General features: G+C 39.0%; 1 protein-coding gene across 1 annotated transcript in view; it reads left to right on the forward strand.

Moving 5' to 3' along the window:
• The window catches only part of PARP14 (poly (ADP-ribose) polymerase family, member 14), an 84,693-nt gene that overhangs the window by 17,062 nt on the left and 49,395 nt on the right, over positions 1–18,236 (forward strand). Inside the window, exons 4-8 of the mRNA XM_006869424.1 lie at positions 628–873; positions 2,378–2,614; positions 9,173–11,412; positions 14,604–14,840; positions 15,385–15,606. Coding sequence (XP_006869486.1) covers positions 628–873; positions 2,378–2,614; positions 9,173–11,412; positions 14,604–14,840; positions 15,385–15,606 — 3,182 coding nt within the window. The remainder of the gene's footprint in view (positions 1–627; positions 874–2,377; positions 2,615–9,172; positions 11,413–14,603; positions 14,841–15,384; positions 15,607–18,236) is intronic.

Raw genomic sequence — 18,236 nt, forward strand, 5'->3', positions numbered from 1 at the left:
ATAGAAGAATTGATGCTTTTGAGTTATGGTGTTAGAGGAGAATATTGAAAGTGTCATGGGCTGCAAAAAGAACCAATAGATCTGTGTTAGAAGAAGTGCAGCCAGAGTGCTCCTTGGAGGCCAGGATGGCCAAACTTCGTCTCTCATACTTTGGACATATTGTCAGGAGGGACCAGTCCCTGGAGAAGGATACCATGTTTGGTAAGGTGGAGGGTCAGAGAAAAAGAGGAAGACTTCCAATGAGATGGATTGGCCAAGCGGCAGCAGCAGTAACAGTGATTGTGAGGTTGACGCAGGACCAGGCAGTGTTTCGTTCTGTTGTACATAGGGTCACTATGAATTGGAACCAACTCAATGGCACATAACAACAAGAACAAGGCAGATCTGTCAGAGAGATAGGCAGAAAGGTTGTAATAAACTTGAACTTGACCTGATAATAATAATTAAAAAAAAAAACATATAAATGCAACACTTAATTTTAATTAAATAAAGCAGAAAACTTTTAAGATCTGCTTTATTTTGCTAGTGAAGGCACTGGGAAAGATAGAGGGCAGTGTCTTATAAGAGCTTACTCTGTTAAGACTATGGTAGGCAATATAATCTCTTGTACCCTTTTTGCCTCCCTAGACTCAGATATATCAGAAGAACCAGACACAGAACTCTCTCTCAATAGAACAGCTGAAAAAATGGAAGCTATCCCAGAAAATATTTCATCTTTGGTTGCATTTGAAAATCTCCAAGAAAGTATGAGTGACATTGTGCTAACATTGCTTGTGGAGAACATAAGTGGCCTGTCAGCACACAATAATGACTTTCAAGTGGAATTAATACAAGATATTCATGCTGGTGTAGTTACCTTTCACAGGCATTTAGGTAAGAACAAATGACACTTCAGTGACCAGTCTTCTTTGGAATTTGGGAAGGATCCCTGATAGCATGGTGCTTAAGCACTCGGTTGGTAATAGAAAGGTTGGCAGTTTTTCGAACCCATAATTGCTCTGTGGGAGAAGATATAGTAGTCTACTTTCATACAGATTCCATTGTTGGAAACTGTATGGGCAGTTATCCTCAGTCCTATAGGGTTGTATGAGTCAGAATTGACTCTACAGCAAATGGGTTGGGATTTGAGATACCCAGATAATGGAACATGTCTGAAAGTTTGACTCTTTTTAGTACCTCCTACCAGGACTTCAATTTACTTAGATGCTTTTTGTTATTTTGAAAGAAAAGGAAATTTATTTAAAAACGAAATTCTGGTATACTTATTACATAATGTAACTTTATCATATGAATTCTTGATGGTGTGTGTGTGTGTGTTATCAAACCCTAAAAGAAATCTAAAGTTATTAAAGTAATTCCAACTTGTGCATTTAGCATTTTCACCTGTGTTATCTCATTGGGAAAAGTTAATATGGATCAGTATTACCAAAATGAACTACTATAAATCAGATAACTATGCTAAACTTGTTACATGTACTAATTCATTTGTTCCTTTCAAAAGCCTTATGAGATTATTATTATTATTCCCAATTTACAGTTGAAAAGACAGAGACTCAGAGATACTAATAAATGGAAGAACTGGGATTTGAACCCAGGCAGCTTAGCTCTTATTCCTTTTGTCATGTATTTTCTCAGTACTTTAGTGGGCATTCACATATGCAGAAATATTAAGTACATCTGATGCAAAAATACGAATGCACTTTAAGGTCATTGAAGGGAGTCTGTGGACAATCTCTGAGACTGAAGAATGTCACCTCCACCTACAAGAAAAGAAAACTTCCAAACCCAACATGGTTCCATGGTCACGACAGCAGAGTGGCTAATTCAGACCTTGGGAACAGAGCACAAAGTTCCAGCTCTGCCATGTAAATAGTTATATGAGGTTGGCCAAGTTACTTCTTGCTTGAGACCGGGTTAATAATACCTACCAAATGCCGTTTTTGTGAGGATTAATGAAAAGCACATAATATAGTCCCTACACATGGTAAGGACTGAGTAAAAGGAGCTGCTATTATTTCAAATTTATGTTTCTTTCGTATGAAGGTAAAACTGAATGAACTTGCTTTTGTTAACTGATCAAAAATATTGAGCCTCTACTATGTGCCAGACACTGGTTTCAATATTATATGTGTTATCAGTGAGTAATGGTTCCTGCCTTTGAGGAATTCACAGCCTGAGAGCAGGGAGGGAAACCTATGTGCAAATGAAATGAAGGTGTAAGGTGTAGAGATCAAGAGATTGACATGCATAAATTCTCACATAGGAATGCACATCTTAAATTAAGCTTGCCCTTTATTTTATCTTAGTTAATATTCAAACACTGTCTTCTATATAATACAAAAACACTATTACAATTTTCTAATATCTTTTTTTGTAGACACCAGGAAATTTATTGATGATTGTTTCAGATACCATTCAGCTAAGCACCTTAACATTTCTGTCAGACTTCTGGAAGTGACCAGAGTCCTAAGAGTTGAAAACCTGCCACCTGGTGTTGAAGAATATTATTTAACACTTTTCTTTGAAAATCCCAAACATGGAGGAGGAACTGTGGACAGTGTTAAATACTTACCAAGAGAAAGTTCTGCTCTGATTGAATTTTCTGACAGAAAAGGTAATATCTATTAGCCTGATTTGATAAAATCATACTTGGCATAATTGTTGTTGCTGTTGTTAAATGCTGTTGAGTTGGTTCTGGCTTATACCGACCCTATAGAGGGTTTCCAAGGAGTGGCTGGTGGGTTTGAACTGCCGACTTTGTAGTTAGCAATCCAGTGCCACACCAGGACTTGTCAACTGAATTCTGATGCATTTTATTTATTTAGTTGTTTATTCACATGTGTATATCTGAGATATAATGTTCAGTGATTCAAACTTACAAAGACAGCGACACCAAATTTTTGGAAGCTATAGGGAGATTCCTTCATGAGATTCTCTCCTTGTGATGGATTGAGAAGTCTGTGTAATCTTTAGAATCTTTAAAATACTGTCTAACTACTGTGCAATTGCCATTTAGGGTGAGCTTGTGAGAACCATGTCCATCTAAACTGTGGGGAAATCTTAATGAGGGTCTGTAGACATAGACTGCTCTTTCTCTGAGGCATATGTCAATTCAGCTGGGAGGTCCACTGGTGTTCAGTAGTCGAGGCTGAGAAATAAGAATTAGGGAACCAGGCTTAGAGATTAATCAGGAGGCAAAAGGCTGGGTCATGTGGTATGCCACTCATTTAAAATAGTTTCTTAGTGATACTTAGAAGAACCCCACCCCCCACCCCCCCTTTGAAAGCTTTTATTGTGAATTGAGTGATAGTTTACAGGAAAGATCATCAGTTTTACACTCAACCAACTCAACCAATCATAATTTGTTTCATTACAATGATTGCAATCCCCTCCATGTACCATCTGTTATGGTATTGCCTCTATTCCTTCCCCCGCCCCACTTTTTTTTTGATGTACACAAAGCACACAGAAAATATATATTCATTTAAATGACCAAAGGACACATTTTGCAAGGCAGCTTCCTGCACACCACCACACAACCTTTCTCATTCCGTGGGTCTGGAGTCCTCAGCTGCTCTATCTTTCTATGCCATCGCCTCTGTTTCTGTCTCTGCTGTTGTTGCAGAGGTTAGGATCCCTTGCTTCGCTCATGCTTTTCTCTTGTGATGGTCATAGGGCCCTCTGTTCATGGAATGACAGATTAACTGCTCCTTCCTTTTTGTTTCACATATTCTTCCTTTATATTGTGACAATCATAATTAGTCATGATAACAACTATTCACTATTGAGTCTCAAGAATCTTATCCCCATCCTCCCCCATCCCCTTTCACCAGACCTATCTGGATAAGAGGAAAACTATTCAATGGGCATTCTACCTTACCCCCCTAATTCTGAAACACATAATCTCATAAGCGCACTCATGAAAGCTTGTAAGCCAGCCAGATCAGGTGGTGAGGAGATTAAGGGTGGTGCATCCCATCCCCACTTTTCTTCTTGGTTTATCACATCAAATTACATCATGAGGGATAGCCACATCTCAACAGCCAAACCACTAGAATCCTGGCCCAATCAAGTTGACACAAAACCTTCATTATTACAATGGTATTGATTGCAATCCTCACAATGTAACAGTACTCATTTCAATTCATTCTTCTTTCCTATCCCTTTGAACTCTGTCCCTGGGCAAATACTACCCTTTTGATCTGTAGGGTTCATTGTTCTAAAAGTGTACCTCCCTGATGTTATTGATCATTTTACAGACTTGTTGATTGTTTAGCTGGAAGTTGAGCCTTGTGGGTGGGTTCAGTTCCAAACTTGAAGGATGACGCAGCGTCATAGTTTTAGGCATTCCATCAGTCTCTATTTGACCAGTAAGATGGTCTTTTTTATAATGTTGAGTTTTGTCCACATTTTTCTCTCACTCTATGCAGAACCTTCTATCCTGGTTCCTTTCAGTAGGGTAGCAGGGCACCACCGTCTTTTTCTTTGGTCTTAGGGTTATGGAACCTCAGGTCCATGTGGTTCATTAGTACTTTGAACTAATTGCTTCTTTGTGTATTCCGTTTTCTTCACTCTTCTTTGTTCCAAATGGAGAGAGATCAATAATTGAACTTTAGATGGTCACTCACAAGCTTTGATGACCTCAGTTGCTACTTACCAAAATAGGATGTAGAATATTTTCTTTGTGGACTGTGTTGTGCTAATTGTACCTAATATCCCCTGAGTCTATGGTCCTGAGCCCCAGGCCCAGTGACTCATTCCCTCCAAGTGTTTGGTCTACCTAAGAAGTTTTCAGAACTCTGCTATTGTTAAGTGCTGTTGAATCAATTATGACTCAGAGTGACCCTGTTTAGGGTTTCCAAGGAGTGGCTGGTGATTTTGAACTGCCAACCTTGCAGTTAGCAGTCCAGTGTTTATCCTACAGTGCCACAACTCCTTGCCCCCTGCATATTCTGCAATGTATTCATGGATATATTTGCAACACATAAAAATAAACAAAACAAAGCAAAACAAACTCACTCACATCGAGTTGATTCCAAGTCATAGGTCAAAGTAGAACTAGGATTTCTGAGGCTATAAATCTTTACAGGAGCAGACAGCCTCATCTTTCCCCTGTAGAGCAGCTGGTATGTTTAAATTAGTGATCTTGTGGGCCAACACTTCAACCCACAGTGCTATCAGGACGCCTGCACATATAAATACATATGTAGAAATAGCCTTTATTAAACCTATACATGTTTATGGATGTAGTCCCATTCATCTTCCCACACTTGTTCAGCTTGTGTGTCTAACTATACATTCACTCATAGGTTACTGTTATTACAGTTACTGCAAGATTGTGTATGTAATAGTATTTACCTCTGTTCCCTTTAACTCTTGTGGTCTTCCTTTGTCTTGATCATTTTATGTTGACCCCTTCATTATGGTATATTGCCTTTCCTTCACCCAAATTAATATGTATCTACCCTCTAGTTCGGGCAGTGTTTTGTTCTGCTGTGCATAAGGTTGCTATGAGTCGGTACCGACTCGATGGCACCTAATAACAACAACAACCCTCTAGTTAGTGATCTAGCCACTATCATGGATTGAATTTTGTTTCCCCAAAATATGTGTCAAGTTGATGGGCCATGATTTGCATTGGCTTGGCAGTTATGTAATGATATAATCATCTCCCATGACATGTGATCAGCACTGATAGAAATCTTAATTTAGATTTTGATAATCCATATAACAGGCTCAAGTTTTTAACCTTTCTAAGTCCCAGTTTCCTCATTTGTAAAATATGGCTGATAACAACAATGTATGTACCTCAAAGCTTTTTTTGTGGATTAAATGAATTAAATATATGTAAGGTATGAGGGCAAGTAAAATAGTAATGCTACTAGGGTTCCAGTTCATACATGCACAGGTTTATTCTTGACAAAACGTGCTTAAACATGTCTCTTCAATCAGTGGATGACTACAGACAAGTTCTCATAGCAATACACTTGTCTTAGTCTCACAGTTGTTGTTGTTAAGTGCTGTCGAGTCGATTCCAACCCATAGTGACCCTGTATAGGGTTTCTGAGGAGCAGCCTGGTAAGTTTGAACTGCCAACCTTGCAGTTCAAACGGCTTTATAGTCTGGCGCGTTAACCCACAGCGCCAGACCAGGATTCCATAAACAAAAACCTGCAGCACCTGGTGTTCCCAGGCGGTCTCCCATCCAAGTACTAACTAGGCCTGACCCTGCTGTTTAGCCTCCAAGATCAGACGAAATCGGGCGCTTTCAGGGGGTATGGCTATAGACTTAGTCTCATTAGGGTGCTGTAAAGAAAAAAGATTCAATTAAAACAATGATTTCTGAGGGGATCTTCTGGGCCAGGTAAATTTAAGACAGCAAGATTAGCCCAGAAGGTTATATCTACTATTGTTTAGGATTTCCAAGGGGGAAATCTTGATTGATTTTCTTAAAGGATACAGGATGATCACAGTGGCTTATTATGAAGGGATTTTAAGAAAATGGAAACCTGCTTTGGTGAGAAAAAGGTCAGAAAAGTTGTGCTGAGGATATTTTTTTTTCTATCATGACAATGCACTTGTTCATTCTTTGAGGTTGCAAGGACTGTCCTATGAGAATTTTGTTGAGAAATTTTACCATGTACGCCCTCCACTCCTAATCTTGTGCCATCAGATTTCTTCTTGTTTCCCAACCTTGAAGAACATTTAAAAGGGACACAAGTCAAGTCCTTTGAGGATGCTGACACTGCCATTTTGATGTGGTGTCAATTGAAGAATGCAGAATTCTGACAAGGATTAGAGATATGGAAACACCTCCTTCAGTGTGTATAAGCCTAGATGGAGTTTATGTCAAGAAACAGTAGCTTTATATTTTGATATTTTTATTTTTAAAAAGTCTCTATGATTTTGTAATAATACTTTTTCACTTACCCTTGCACTTAGAGTAGTGTCTGAACCATGCTAAACTATAGTTATTATTACTATCCTTTCCTTTTTGGAGATATCAGTAGAATCTAAGTCATTTATGAAGCTTAAAATTGTGGGATTGTACAAGAAGAAACAAATAGCATGATACTTAATAAACTTTGCTTTGAACATCAGAATCATCTTTATACTGGGGAAAACATTATTCTCATGCTTGTCACCAAACTCATATATATATATTTCTTAGTATTGTTGTTGTTAATTGCCATGAAGTGAGTTTTGACTCATAGCAACTTTGTATAGGGTTTCTGGGGCTTTAAATCATTTGTCGGAGCAGAAAACCTCATCTTTCTCCCTCAGAGCAGCTTGTGGACTCAGATCGCCAACCTTGTGGTTCACAGTCCAGTGCTTATCCTATAGAGCCATTGTACGTTCCCATATTTCTTATATGGTGGTGATATATAAGTAATATCAGAAGAATTTAAAAAATGATTTATTTAACAATCTCCCATAGACCCACTGCCTTGGAGTCGATTTTGACTCATCCTGACTCTATAGGATAGAGAAGAGCTGTTCCATAGGCTTCTGAGATTGTAAACCTTTATACAATCAGACTACTTTATCTTCCTCCCATGAAGTGGCTGGTGGGTTTGAATTGCCAAGCTTTTGAATAGTAGCCCAACATTTAACCCACGGCACCACCAGAATTCCTTAAGGATATCTATGCACTATTAAGAGCCTTGGTGGCCACTGATTAAGTGCTCAGTTGCCAACCCAAAGGTCAACAATTTGAAATGGCCAGCCACTTTGTGGGAGGAAGATGCTACTGTCAGCTTCCATAGTTTACAGCCATGGAAACTCCATGGGGCAGTTCTAGTCTGTTCTGTAGGGTCGCTATGAGTCAGAATGTGACAGAATAGATAGTAATATTGGTTTTTTTGTTTGTTTTGCTCTGATATACTTGTAATATATGTTGTTGTTGTTAATGCCATCGAGTTGGTACTGACTCATAGTGATCCTGTATACGGTTTCCGAGGAGCAGCTGGTCGGTTTGAATCACCATCCTTGCAGTTCAAATTGACCTTGAGGTCGAGTGCTTATCCTATGGTGCCATGCCAGGACATTTGTTGGTGTTGTTAAGTGCCGTCAAGTCAGTTCCGGTCCATAGCGACTGTGTTTAGGGTTTCCAAGGAGCAGCTGGTAAGCTTGAACCGCTGACCTTGCAGTTCAAACCAACTTTGCAGTCCAGCGCATTAACCCACAGTGCCACACCAGGACTCCAAACCAGGACATACCAGGTAATATTTGAGTGTCAACTGGTATTACTAATTAAGTGTTATTTTCTCATATGAATTCCTGGTGTGGCACTGTGGGACAAGCACTGGACTACTAACTGTAAATTCAGCAGTTCAAAACCACTGGTCGGTCCTTAGAAACACTATATAGGGTTGCTGTGAATTGGAACCGACTCAATGGTACTTAACAACAACAAATTTTCTCATATATCATAAGATCAAAGTACCTCAAACATAGAATAGAATTTTGTCTTAGGTATCTAATGCTACTATAACAAAAATACCAAAAGTGGATAGCTTTAACAACCAGAAATGTATTCTCTCACAGTTTAGGAGGCTTTCTCTTTGGGGAAAAGTCCTTGGCTCCTTTCAGTACCTATAAGCCCTTGGGGATTTCCATATATTTGGCCCTCAATCTTCCCCTGGAACTAGGAACTTCACAACGCAGTAATCCCAGGTCCAAAGGATACGCTCCTAGCTCTTCTAGTTGGTGGTAGGAAGTAGGTTCCTGTAGGTTACATCTGACTTCATTAACATCACGGAAGGGAGGATTCAATCAGATCAGAACTTGTCACTCTCATCATGGAGGTGATAATTGTATCTTAGCTGCTAAACCACTGAGAATCCTGTCCCAGCCAAGTTGATACACGACCTTAACTATCATCAATATTTTTCCTTCTCAAATAGGAAAGACTATACATTTAATACATACCACAGGAGAGTGGTGAATCTGTAGGATAGGCACTGGACGGCAACCCACAAGGTCAGAGGTTTGAGCTCACCAGCTGCTCTGCACAAAGATGAGGTTGTCTGTTCCTAGGAGGATGTTCCTAGGATATAACAGAACCCCTGTATAGGATCTTTATGCGTCAGAACTGACTCAACATCACTTTAAAAATTATATATATAAATACTTCAGTGAAATTGATTTATTTTCATTTCTTTTCTTATAAGTGTTGGACACCATCATGACCAAGAAACTTGTCTTCAATAACATGCCGCTTTCTGTGTTCCCGTATTATCCTTCTTTGGGCACAGCCTTGTATGGCAAGGAGAAACCTCTGATCAAGCTGCCAGCACCACTGGAAGTGCCACTACCTCTTCCTGTGTGTAAGTTCATACAGAAGAAGGATCAACTGATTGAAAAAATAAACAGTGACATGGGACATTGCCATTGTGAGCTAACATGGCTCCTACATGATGGTGTTGTCACCATTAGACCTGCAGCCACGTTAATCAATCAAGGAAGACAGAAAATCTATAACTGGGATGAAGATGCTTCCACAGCATTCTCTGCAGTCACATCTAAATTTCAAGTTAGCACATTTCAAGTGGAGCCAACAGTGTGGGACACCATCAAAAACGATTTCAAAGATGATGAGATTTTGATTGAGTATGATACACTTGAGGAAACTGTAATCATTGTGGGGAAATCAGAGAATGTACAAAGCATTGAGCCACAAATCAGGAACTCAACAGAAATGATCACCCAAAAAATTAGGAGAGAAAAGCAAAGTCTGAAGGAAAAAGTGTCAGTTTCTCCAGGAAAATATTTTCTTTTGAGACATTATGGTTTACTGGAGCGTTTACATAAAGTGTGTTCAGAAGTAGAGATTTCTTACGATGCAGACACTAGACACATTTTCCTTAAAGGGCTCCAAGCCGATGTATATAAATTGAAGTGTGAAATTCAGGAACAGGTACACACCTTGGTTCAGAAAAGCATCCAGGTTACCCATGAGATTTTCCAGTTTCTGAAGCAGGTAAACTCTGAAGAATTCTCTGAGTCTCTTTTTATAGCAAAGAAGGTCTTTGCAGTTTATGAGCTAGAGCATGCAGGTGTACTCCTAACCAGTTGTTCTCCTGAAGATCTATTAAAAGCTGAACAGCAAGTGGCCAATGCCTTTAATTATAAATGCATTGAAGTTGAGGACAGGGAAGTTCTTAAAGATAAGAGATGGAAAGGGCACATTCTCAATTTGCATAAGAAACATAATTCCTCCTCAAAAACTGTAATAATCGATGAGTTAACTTCAGACACCACAGCTCAAGTCATCATTACCGGTTGTGTAAGGGAAGTGAATGAAGTCTATGACTTGCTTTTTGACTTTGTAGAGAAACACACAAAAATAGAGAGATTGATCGAAATAAAGCCTTTCTTACTTGCTCAGTATTTAAAGACAGAAAAGAAGTCAATCTGGTCAAAAATGAAAGATGTGCGTTTAAATTTCAATCCAGAAAACAAGCAAAAAGGCATTGTACTCACTGGCCCAAAGACCAAAGTCCTGGAGGGAATAAAGATCATCCAAGAACTCCAGGACTCAATTTATATTAAGAGCATCTGTATTGATAAGCCTGGAGCTAGTGACTTCTTCCAGGATAAAGAACGGTATTATAAAGGTGAGGCGAGGCGGCAGTTTGGTTGTTTTATTGAGCTACATAAAGATCAGGAAAAGGAGGATGACGATGCAGGTGGAAAGCGGTGCTATGCTTGGGCAGAGCTGGCTCCTGGAGTCTCACTGCTGGTTCAGAAGGGTGATTTGACACGGTTTCCCGTAGAAGTGGTGGTGAATGCAGCGAATGAGAACCTTGAGCATACCAGTGGCCTTGCTGGTGCTCTTTTAAAAGCTGCTGGCCCTGAACTCCAATCCAATTGTGACGATATAGTGAAGATGAAGGGCAAGATCCAAGCTGGCAGTGCTGTCATCACAAAAGCGGGAAAGCTCCCATACTATCATGTGATCCATGCAGTTGGGCCCAGGTGGCGGGTGAATGAGGCCCCAAAGTGTGAGTTCCTGTTAAGGAGAGTAGTGGAAGAAAGTCTTCAGTTGGCTGAAAAACACAGGTACAAGTCCATAGCCATCCCAGCTATTAGCTCCGGAGTCTTTGGCTTCCCCCTACATCAATGTGTGAAGACCATTGTTTTGGCCATTAAGGAAACCTTCCAGTACAACAGGAAGGGAAGCACCTTGAAAGAGATTTACCTTGTGGATGTATCTGTGAAGACTGTCGAGGCTTTTGCTGAAATTGTGAAAACTATGTTTAAAGATACAGTGTCTGGCAATGTTTCTCTGCACAGTGTACCAACAGCGAACCAACCCACTATGAGAACAGATCTTGGGAACAGCAACCCTCTGCTGTCCCCCGAAGGCCTGAGGATCCATCTGCTAGAAGGACATGTGCAGGATGTGAGGGTGAGTGTCTCTATTCACAGACTCCACCAAGGGTCTAGGACCTCCAACTGGCCCTTTGCCCTTTCATGTGGGGTCAAAGATAAGACCATATTCTATGGGGATATCCATCCCTAGCTTGAAACGGGGCTCACTTGCATAAGTGAACAACCTCACCATACCATTTACTAAAATATTGGCCAATTATTTCTGGGAAACATAAATATATTCAGATCAAATTGCCAGTAAATATGAGATTATACTAACACCTTATATTTGCAAGACTTTCTCTGCTTCTTCAGTGACTTTTCTGCTGTCATATGTGGCAAATCTGAGGTTAATGTCTCATCAAATTTACAAGGGACAGATACAGAGAAATTAGAATGTGGGATAGGCACAGGACAGAAACCTTGCGAGTGGAGTTGCAGAAGGGTGAGCCTGGGGTCCAGAGTCTGAAGGACCATCAGGACTCAACACCAGTAAAGGGGGTTTTGTAGAAAATGGAATGTGGACCTGGTAAAGGTCTGAGCATTATGTAGTGACAGTTCTACACTTGCCAAGGGGGTTATATGTTTCTAAAGAATGTATTTAAGATGGTCTAATGTTATAGACCAGTTCAACACAGACCAATCAAAACAGTAGCATCTGGAAGCCCTAACTCTCCCAGGTGATGCTTGTTTAATTGGCAGTTTTAGGGAGTTCTGGGGGAGAAAGATCTGGAAGAATAATAGTGTGTGAGCACAAGTAAGGGACAGGGAAGTGCCCATTTACAGCAGCCAGTAGACATGTTTCTCTGTATTTTAATAACTGTCTGCACCTTAGTTGTGTCTTCCTGTGAATATTAGCCCCAGCTTCCCTGTCTGCCTTGGAGGGCGGGAGTGCTCAGGGCACAGAGAGACAAAGTCTGGGAGGTGGGCTTGGTGAATTCCCATCTTGCCACCCTGCACCCCAGTTGCTCCCCACTCTTCATAATAGGGAGATTTATTGAGCAGGTTTCTTAGTACAAGAGCAAAAACTGCAATTCAGTGGAAGCTTTAATCAAGATCTGAATTCAAGACAATGATTAAAGTCCTAACTAATTATCTACACATTAGCTGTCGGTTGCCTTCATTACTTTTAAATGAAATGCAATTGGCTGTGCTCTACCAGACATTAGATGAAATCAACTAGATTGAACAAATTTGCCAAATGCTTTGCCTTCACTTGTTTTACAAGAAAAAGTACCTCTAAGCATCCATCCAAACAGTGTCCAATGCAATGTGGTAAAATATGACACAATGGTAACTGCTTTAACCTGAATATACTCTCTGTGTAGCATATTTCTATAACACATGTGTCTTGAGGAAAGAGTTTTTAACAATCATCCTTCTTCTGTGTAAATAGCTTAATTGAGGTACAATGTGTATACCAAACCCATTAAAGTTTACAATTCAATGGATTTTAGTATGTTCAAAGAGTTGTGCAATCATCACCATAATAAGTTTTAGAGTTTTTTCATCACCCCCAAAAGAAACTCCCTATTCACCTGTTTATAGCAACCCTATGCACAACAGAACGAAACACTGCCAACACCAACCTCACAATCATTACTAAGCCTGAGCCCACTGATGCCACTCTGTGCTAATCCATTTCCTTGGGGGTCTTCCTCATTTTCTCTGACCCTCCACTTTACCAAACATGACATCCTTCTCCAGGCACTGGTCTCTTCTGACAATACGTCCGAAGTATGAGAGACAAAGTCTGGCCATCCTGGCTTCCAAGGAGCATTCTGGTTGTACTTCTTCCAACACAGATTGGTTTGTTCTTTTGGCAGCCTGGGTACTTTTAATATTCTCCCCCAAAACCAGAACTCAAATGCATCAATTCTTCTACAGTCTTCCTTATTCACTGTCCAACTTTTGCATGCATATGAAGTTATTGAAAATACCATGACTTGAATCAGGTGCACCATAGGCTTCAAATTGACATCTTCACTCTTCAATACTTTAAAGAAGTCTTCTACAGCAGATCTGATAGCTGCTTCCATGAGTGTTGATGGTTGATCCGAGCAAAATGAAGTCTTTGACAACTTCAATCTTTTCTCCATTTGTATGGCTCCTGCTGTTTATTGGTCCAGTGTTGAGGATTTTTGTTTTCTTTACATTGAGGTGCAAGTCATTCTGAAGGCTGTGTGGTCCTTGATCTTCATCAGTATTTTAAGTCCTGTTTGCTTTTAGCAAGCAAGGTTGTATCATCTGCATATCGCAAGTTGTTAATAAGTCTTCGTCCAGTCCTGATGCCAGGCCTGGGCAGCCACAATTTCTAATTTCTGACCAACAGATTTGCTTATTCTGGTCATTGCCTATAAATGGAATCATATAATATTTGTCCTTTCTTCATCTGGCGTCTTTCACTTAGCATAATGTTTTCAAGGTTCATCCATGTTATTTCATGTATCAGTGCTTCATTTCTTTTAATGGAATCCTGGTGTAGCACTGTAGGATAAGCAGCAGACTGCTAACCACAAGGTCTGTGGTTCAAACCCACCAGATGCTCCTTGGAAACCCTATACAGAGTCGCTTTGAGTCAACCAATTTGACAGCACATAACAACAACTACAACATATTCTACATTTTCCAGTATTTACACTTTTGACTATTGTGAATAATATTGCTGTGAACATTTGTGCAGAAGTATTTGTGTAGACATATGCCTTCAGTTCTCTTGGGATATACTTTGGAGTAACAACAACAACAACAACAATCAGTTAGTATGAACCCTGGTGTGGTGCCGTAGGTGTGACTACAAAGTCAACAGTTCAGACCCACCAGTCACTCTTGGAAACCCTATACAGTATCACTATGAATCAAAGCACACAACAACAGCCAGCTAGTACATATCTAGCTGGGTCATAGCGTAACATATCTTTAATATCTTGATCCCAGACTATTTTCTAAAATAACTACACCATTTTACATTCCCATCAGCAGTGTTTAAGGGTTACAATTTCCCCACATCCAACCCACAACACTTATTCTCTGGATTCCTTTACCAGTCATATAATATTTTATATATATTTTGATAGGTCTTAATTTGTTGCACAGTGTTATATTTTGGTCTACGAAACCCTAAACATCTTAGTCATCGCCTGTTGTGCCAAGACTAGTTGCTCAAATAAAATAATTCTTGATGAATGCTTATTAGAATCTGAACCAATTGTTCGTTTTGTCTTTAAGACCAAGGTTATTGTCAATTCCATTCCCTTGGATCTGGAGCTTGGTAGAGGGCCCCTTTCTAAGGCTCTCTTAGATAAAGCTGGGCCAAAGCTTCAGGATGAGTTGAACATATCCGGACAAAGCATGATAGTCAACGTGGGCTCAGTTCTCAGAACAAGTGGTTGTAATCTGCACTGCCAGTGTGTGCTTCACGTGGTGTGTCCAGAGTGGAGAAATGGCAGCACAACTTCAATAAAGGTAGGCGCTGGTTTTAAATTCTCCAGAAAACTGGGTAATTCTTTGGACTCTCCTTTCAATATACTGTAGATTGAATTATGTCTGTTACTCTTTTGTAGTTATGTCACATTGTACATGTTCCATTATTATTATGGTCATTTCTTTCAGCTGTCCTAGATTTCTCCGGAGGACTAAATAATAGTAGAAGTTGATTAGAGTACTCATAAATTATTGGGAGTTAGGTAAAAGTTATTGAAAATACTACTTCAGTGAGGAAAAGGAAGTGAGTGTGTGAAGAGTAGAAGAGAATTTAGTGTCAGAACAATAGTTGCTCCGGTTCTCCGCATCATTGCTGAATGAGTACAAATGCTTTGAAGAGTCCTCTTTTCCCTTTCCTCATTTACCCTTGGATTTTTTTCTTCCCTTGCTGACTGCCCATAATCTTTGTTAAAACCAAAAAGGAGTCGCTAGACATCACAGTCAAAAGTTGCTAAATTATTGTTCTTTTGTTCTCACTCCTTGTTCTAAGCCGAGACTAACAAACACGTGCTTTGTGATTTTTCAGATTATGAAAGACATAATCAAAGAATGTTTGGAGGTCACTGAGAAATTGTCCTTAAAGTCAATTACATTTCCAGCTATAGGAACAGGAAATCTGGGATTTCCTAAAGCCATTTTTGCTGAATTAATCATTTCAGAAGTGTTCAAATTTAGTAGCAAGAATCAACTGAAAGCTTTAGAAGACGTTTACTTTGTGCTCCACCCATCTGATGATGAAAATATTCAGGTACAGTCTCATTTGTTTCTTTTTGTTGTTGTTTTTTAACCAACTAAATCCTAATGTTCTCAAATGTCTTGGTCTGATAAAGTGCTTCTTTCAAGATTGTTCATACAGAAATGTAAGGAAGTAGTTAGTGTATGCCAGTAAGTGTATGACAGTTGTAGCATGACAAATTTCAAACAAATTTTACGGATATAGCAAAAATTTTACTTCTTATTAATGAAAATTTCAAACATATATAAATATAGGATAAAATGTATAATGAACCTCCTTATTTCCACCACTCACCATTTAAAAAATTAATCAATTACGGACAGTATTGCTTCATCTCTAACTTCATTCATCTCCCTTTTTTATTGTTTTTTTAAAAATTAATGCTTTTACTGTGAATTGAGTATTTTTTTATTTTTTAAAAATTAATGCTTTTACTGTGAATTGAGTGATAATTTAAAAAACAGATTATTTTATTTTTAAAAAATTAATGCTTTTACTGTGAATTGAGTGATAATTTAAAAAACAGATCGTAAGTTTTACACTCAACAAATCATACTCTGTTTCATTGCAATGATTACAATCCCCTCCACGTACCATCAGTTACTAGTATTTACCACCATTCCGACCTCCGCCCCCCCCTTTTTTTTTGATGCATACAAAACACACAGAAAATATATTTTCATTTTAAATGTCCAGAGGGCACATTTTGCAAGCCAGTCTCCTGTCGTCAGGCACACAGCCTTTCTCATTTCATGGGCCTAGAGTCCTCGGCTGCTCTATCTCTTTATGCTTCTCCTTCCCTATTATTTTGAAGCAAACCCCATACATATTTTTCACCCATAAATAATTGAGTATTTATTTTAAGCAATAAAGATTCCGTTAAAAAAAGAAATATAGCCACAATACTACACTATACCTGAAATTAGCTGACAAATGATTCTTTCATTTCCTCGATTATTGAGTCAAGTTTCAAATCTCCAAAATTACTTATTTCCTTTTGCTTTATTTTATTTTTGCACCCTATTGGTTTAAATCCAAATTTTTTGATTTGTAGAATTCCCTTCCATGTGGACAGGGAAATCTTAATACATAATATGAAAGCACAGGTGTAGGCTTATCAATAGGGAAGTTTCAGGATGGGATGCAACAGAAGGGTATGGTGAGAGTGAAGGTACCACATCAAGATGGGAGTAGTAGAGTTGGAATCAGAAATAGCAGAACCATCTTCAGTTATAGAGAATCCATCAACCAACTTACCTTTAATGAGCACCAGCTGTGGGTGATACACTTGCTAGAAATGTTGTCCACACCCAATCTGTACTCATTTTAGCCAGAGTGAAGTTTTCTTTATTATATTTTGCAAAATCGGGTGGCCAACCCAGTAGACATGGGTAGATGTACCGTGTGGCCAGGCCACGAACAGTTTTATTCTCCTATCTCGAAAAAGCCCCTCCTCCAGTTCCAGTTCTCCATTTATAATTCGACTCAGAACATCCCATTTTCCCTCCCCTAAGAGTTGTTGTTGTTGTTGTTGTTAAGTGCCTTTTGAGTCGGGTCCGACCCATAGCCAGAACTTATTTAAAGTTCCTAGTCCTAAAACAGATTTCTTTCCCCCTTCCCTCCAATTCATCCTTGGTATGAATTAACAACGTATGTCTGGTCTAGCAATCTCATGAGCACTTTATTCCTTAAGAATTTCTTACATGCTGGACAGATGAGGCATTTAATGTTTAATGATCTAAACAGTTATCCCTCTCCACCAAGTCCTTACAATTCAATAGAATAGATGGTATGAAATTTGTGAAAAGTTTCATGATATTGAAAAAATTAAACAGATTAAGACCTACAATGCAAGAGATTTCCATATATAGTTGTACCACCTGAACCTTTAGGTCACACTTTTATTTGTGCTTTGGAAACAAATAAATCTAACCTAAATCTAATCAGGAAGGCAGACCACATGAGCAACAAATATAGTCCATTTAGTTGACCTGTGTAATAACTTCTATTTAATAAATGCTTTTGAATAACCTCCCTGTGACTTGCATTATGTGAAATGTTGTAGACCATGGAACAGGCTTTATAACACATTCCATTGCCTCATGTAAATCTTAATTCCTCCGGAAGTCACAAGATACATATGCATAAAACTAATTAAATTAGAGACACTAATTACTGAGAATGTTGCTCTTGCTGTTAAGTGCTGTCAGGGCGGTTCTGACTCATAGCGACACTGTATAGAATTTCTGAAGAGTGGCTGGTGAGTTTGAATCACTGACCTTGTGGTTAGGAATGGTAATCAGTCTCTGCTGGACATCTACTACTTAATGCAGTGCCTGGCACTTAGGAGAAATGGATGGGTGGGTAGGTGAGTCTTGTGACAGAGACATGAAACTTTTTGGAAAAGAGGTTGAAAACAGCAGCCTTGGCCCAAATGCTGAATGTAGCCTCTAAAATATGCTTTGCTTGAGCTATTAGAACCTTTTTATTTAAAAAAAAAAAAAAACAAAAAAAACAGTTAAAAAATTTTTTTTAAATGGAGAAAAGGTTGAAGTTGTCAAAGACTTCATTTTGCTTGAATCCACCATCGATGCTCATGGAAGCAGCAGTCAAGAAATCAAAAGACATAATGCATTAGGCAA

This window comes from Chrysochloris asiatica, unplaced genomic scaffold, assembly GCF_000296735.1.
Source record: "Chrysochloris asiatica unplaced genomic scaffold, ChrAsi1.0 scaffold00130, whole genome shotgun sequence".
Lineage (NCBI taxonomy): Eukaryota > Metazoa > Chordata > Mammalia > Afrosoricida > Chrysochloridae > Chrysochloris > Chrysochloris asiatica.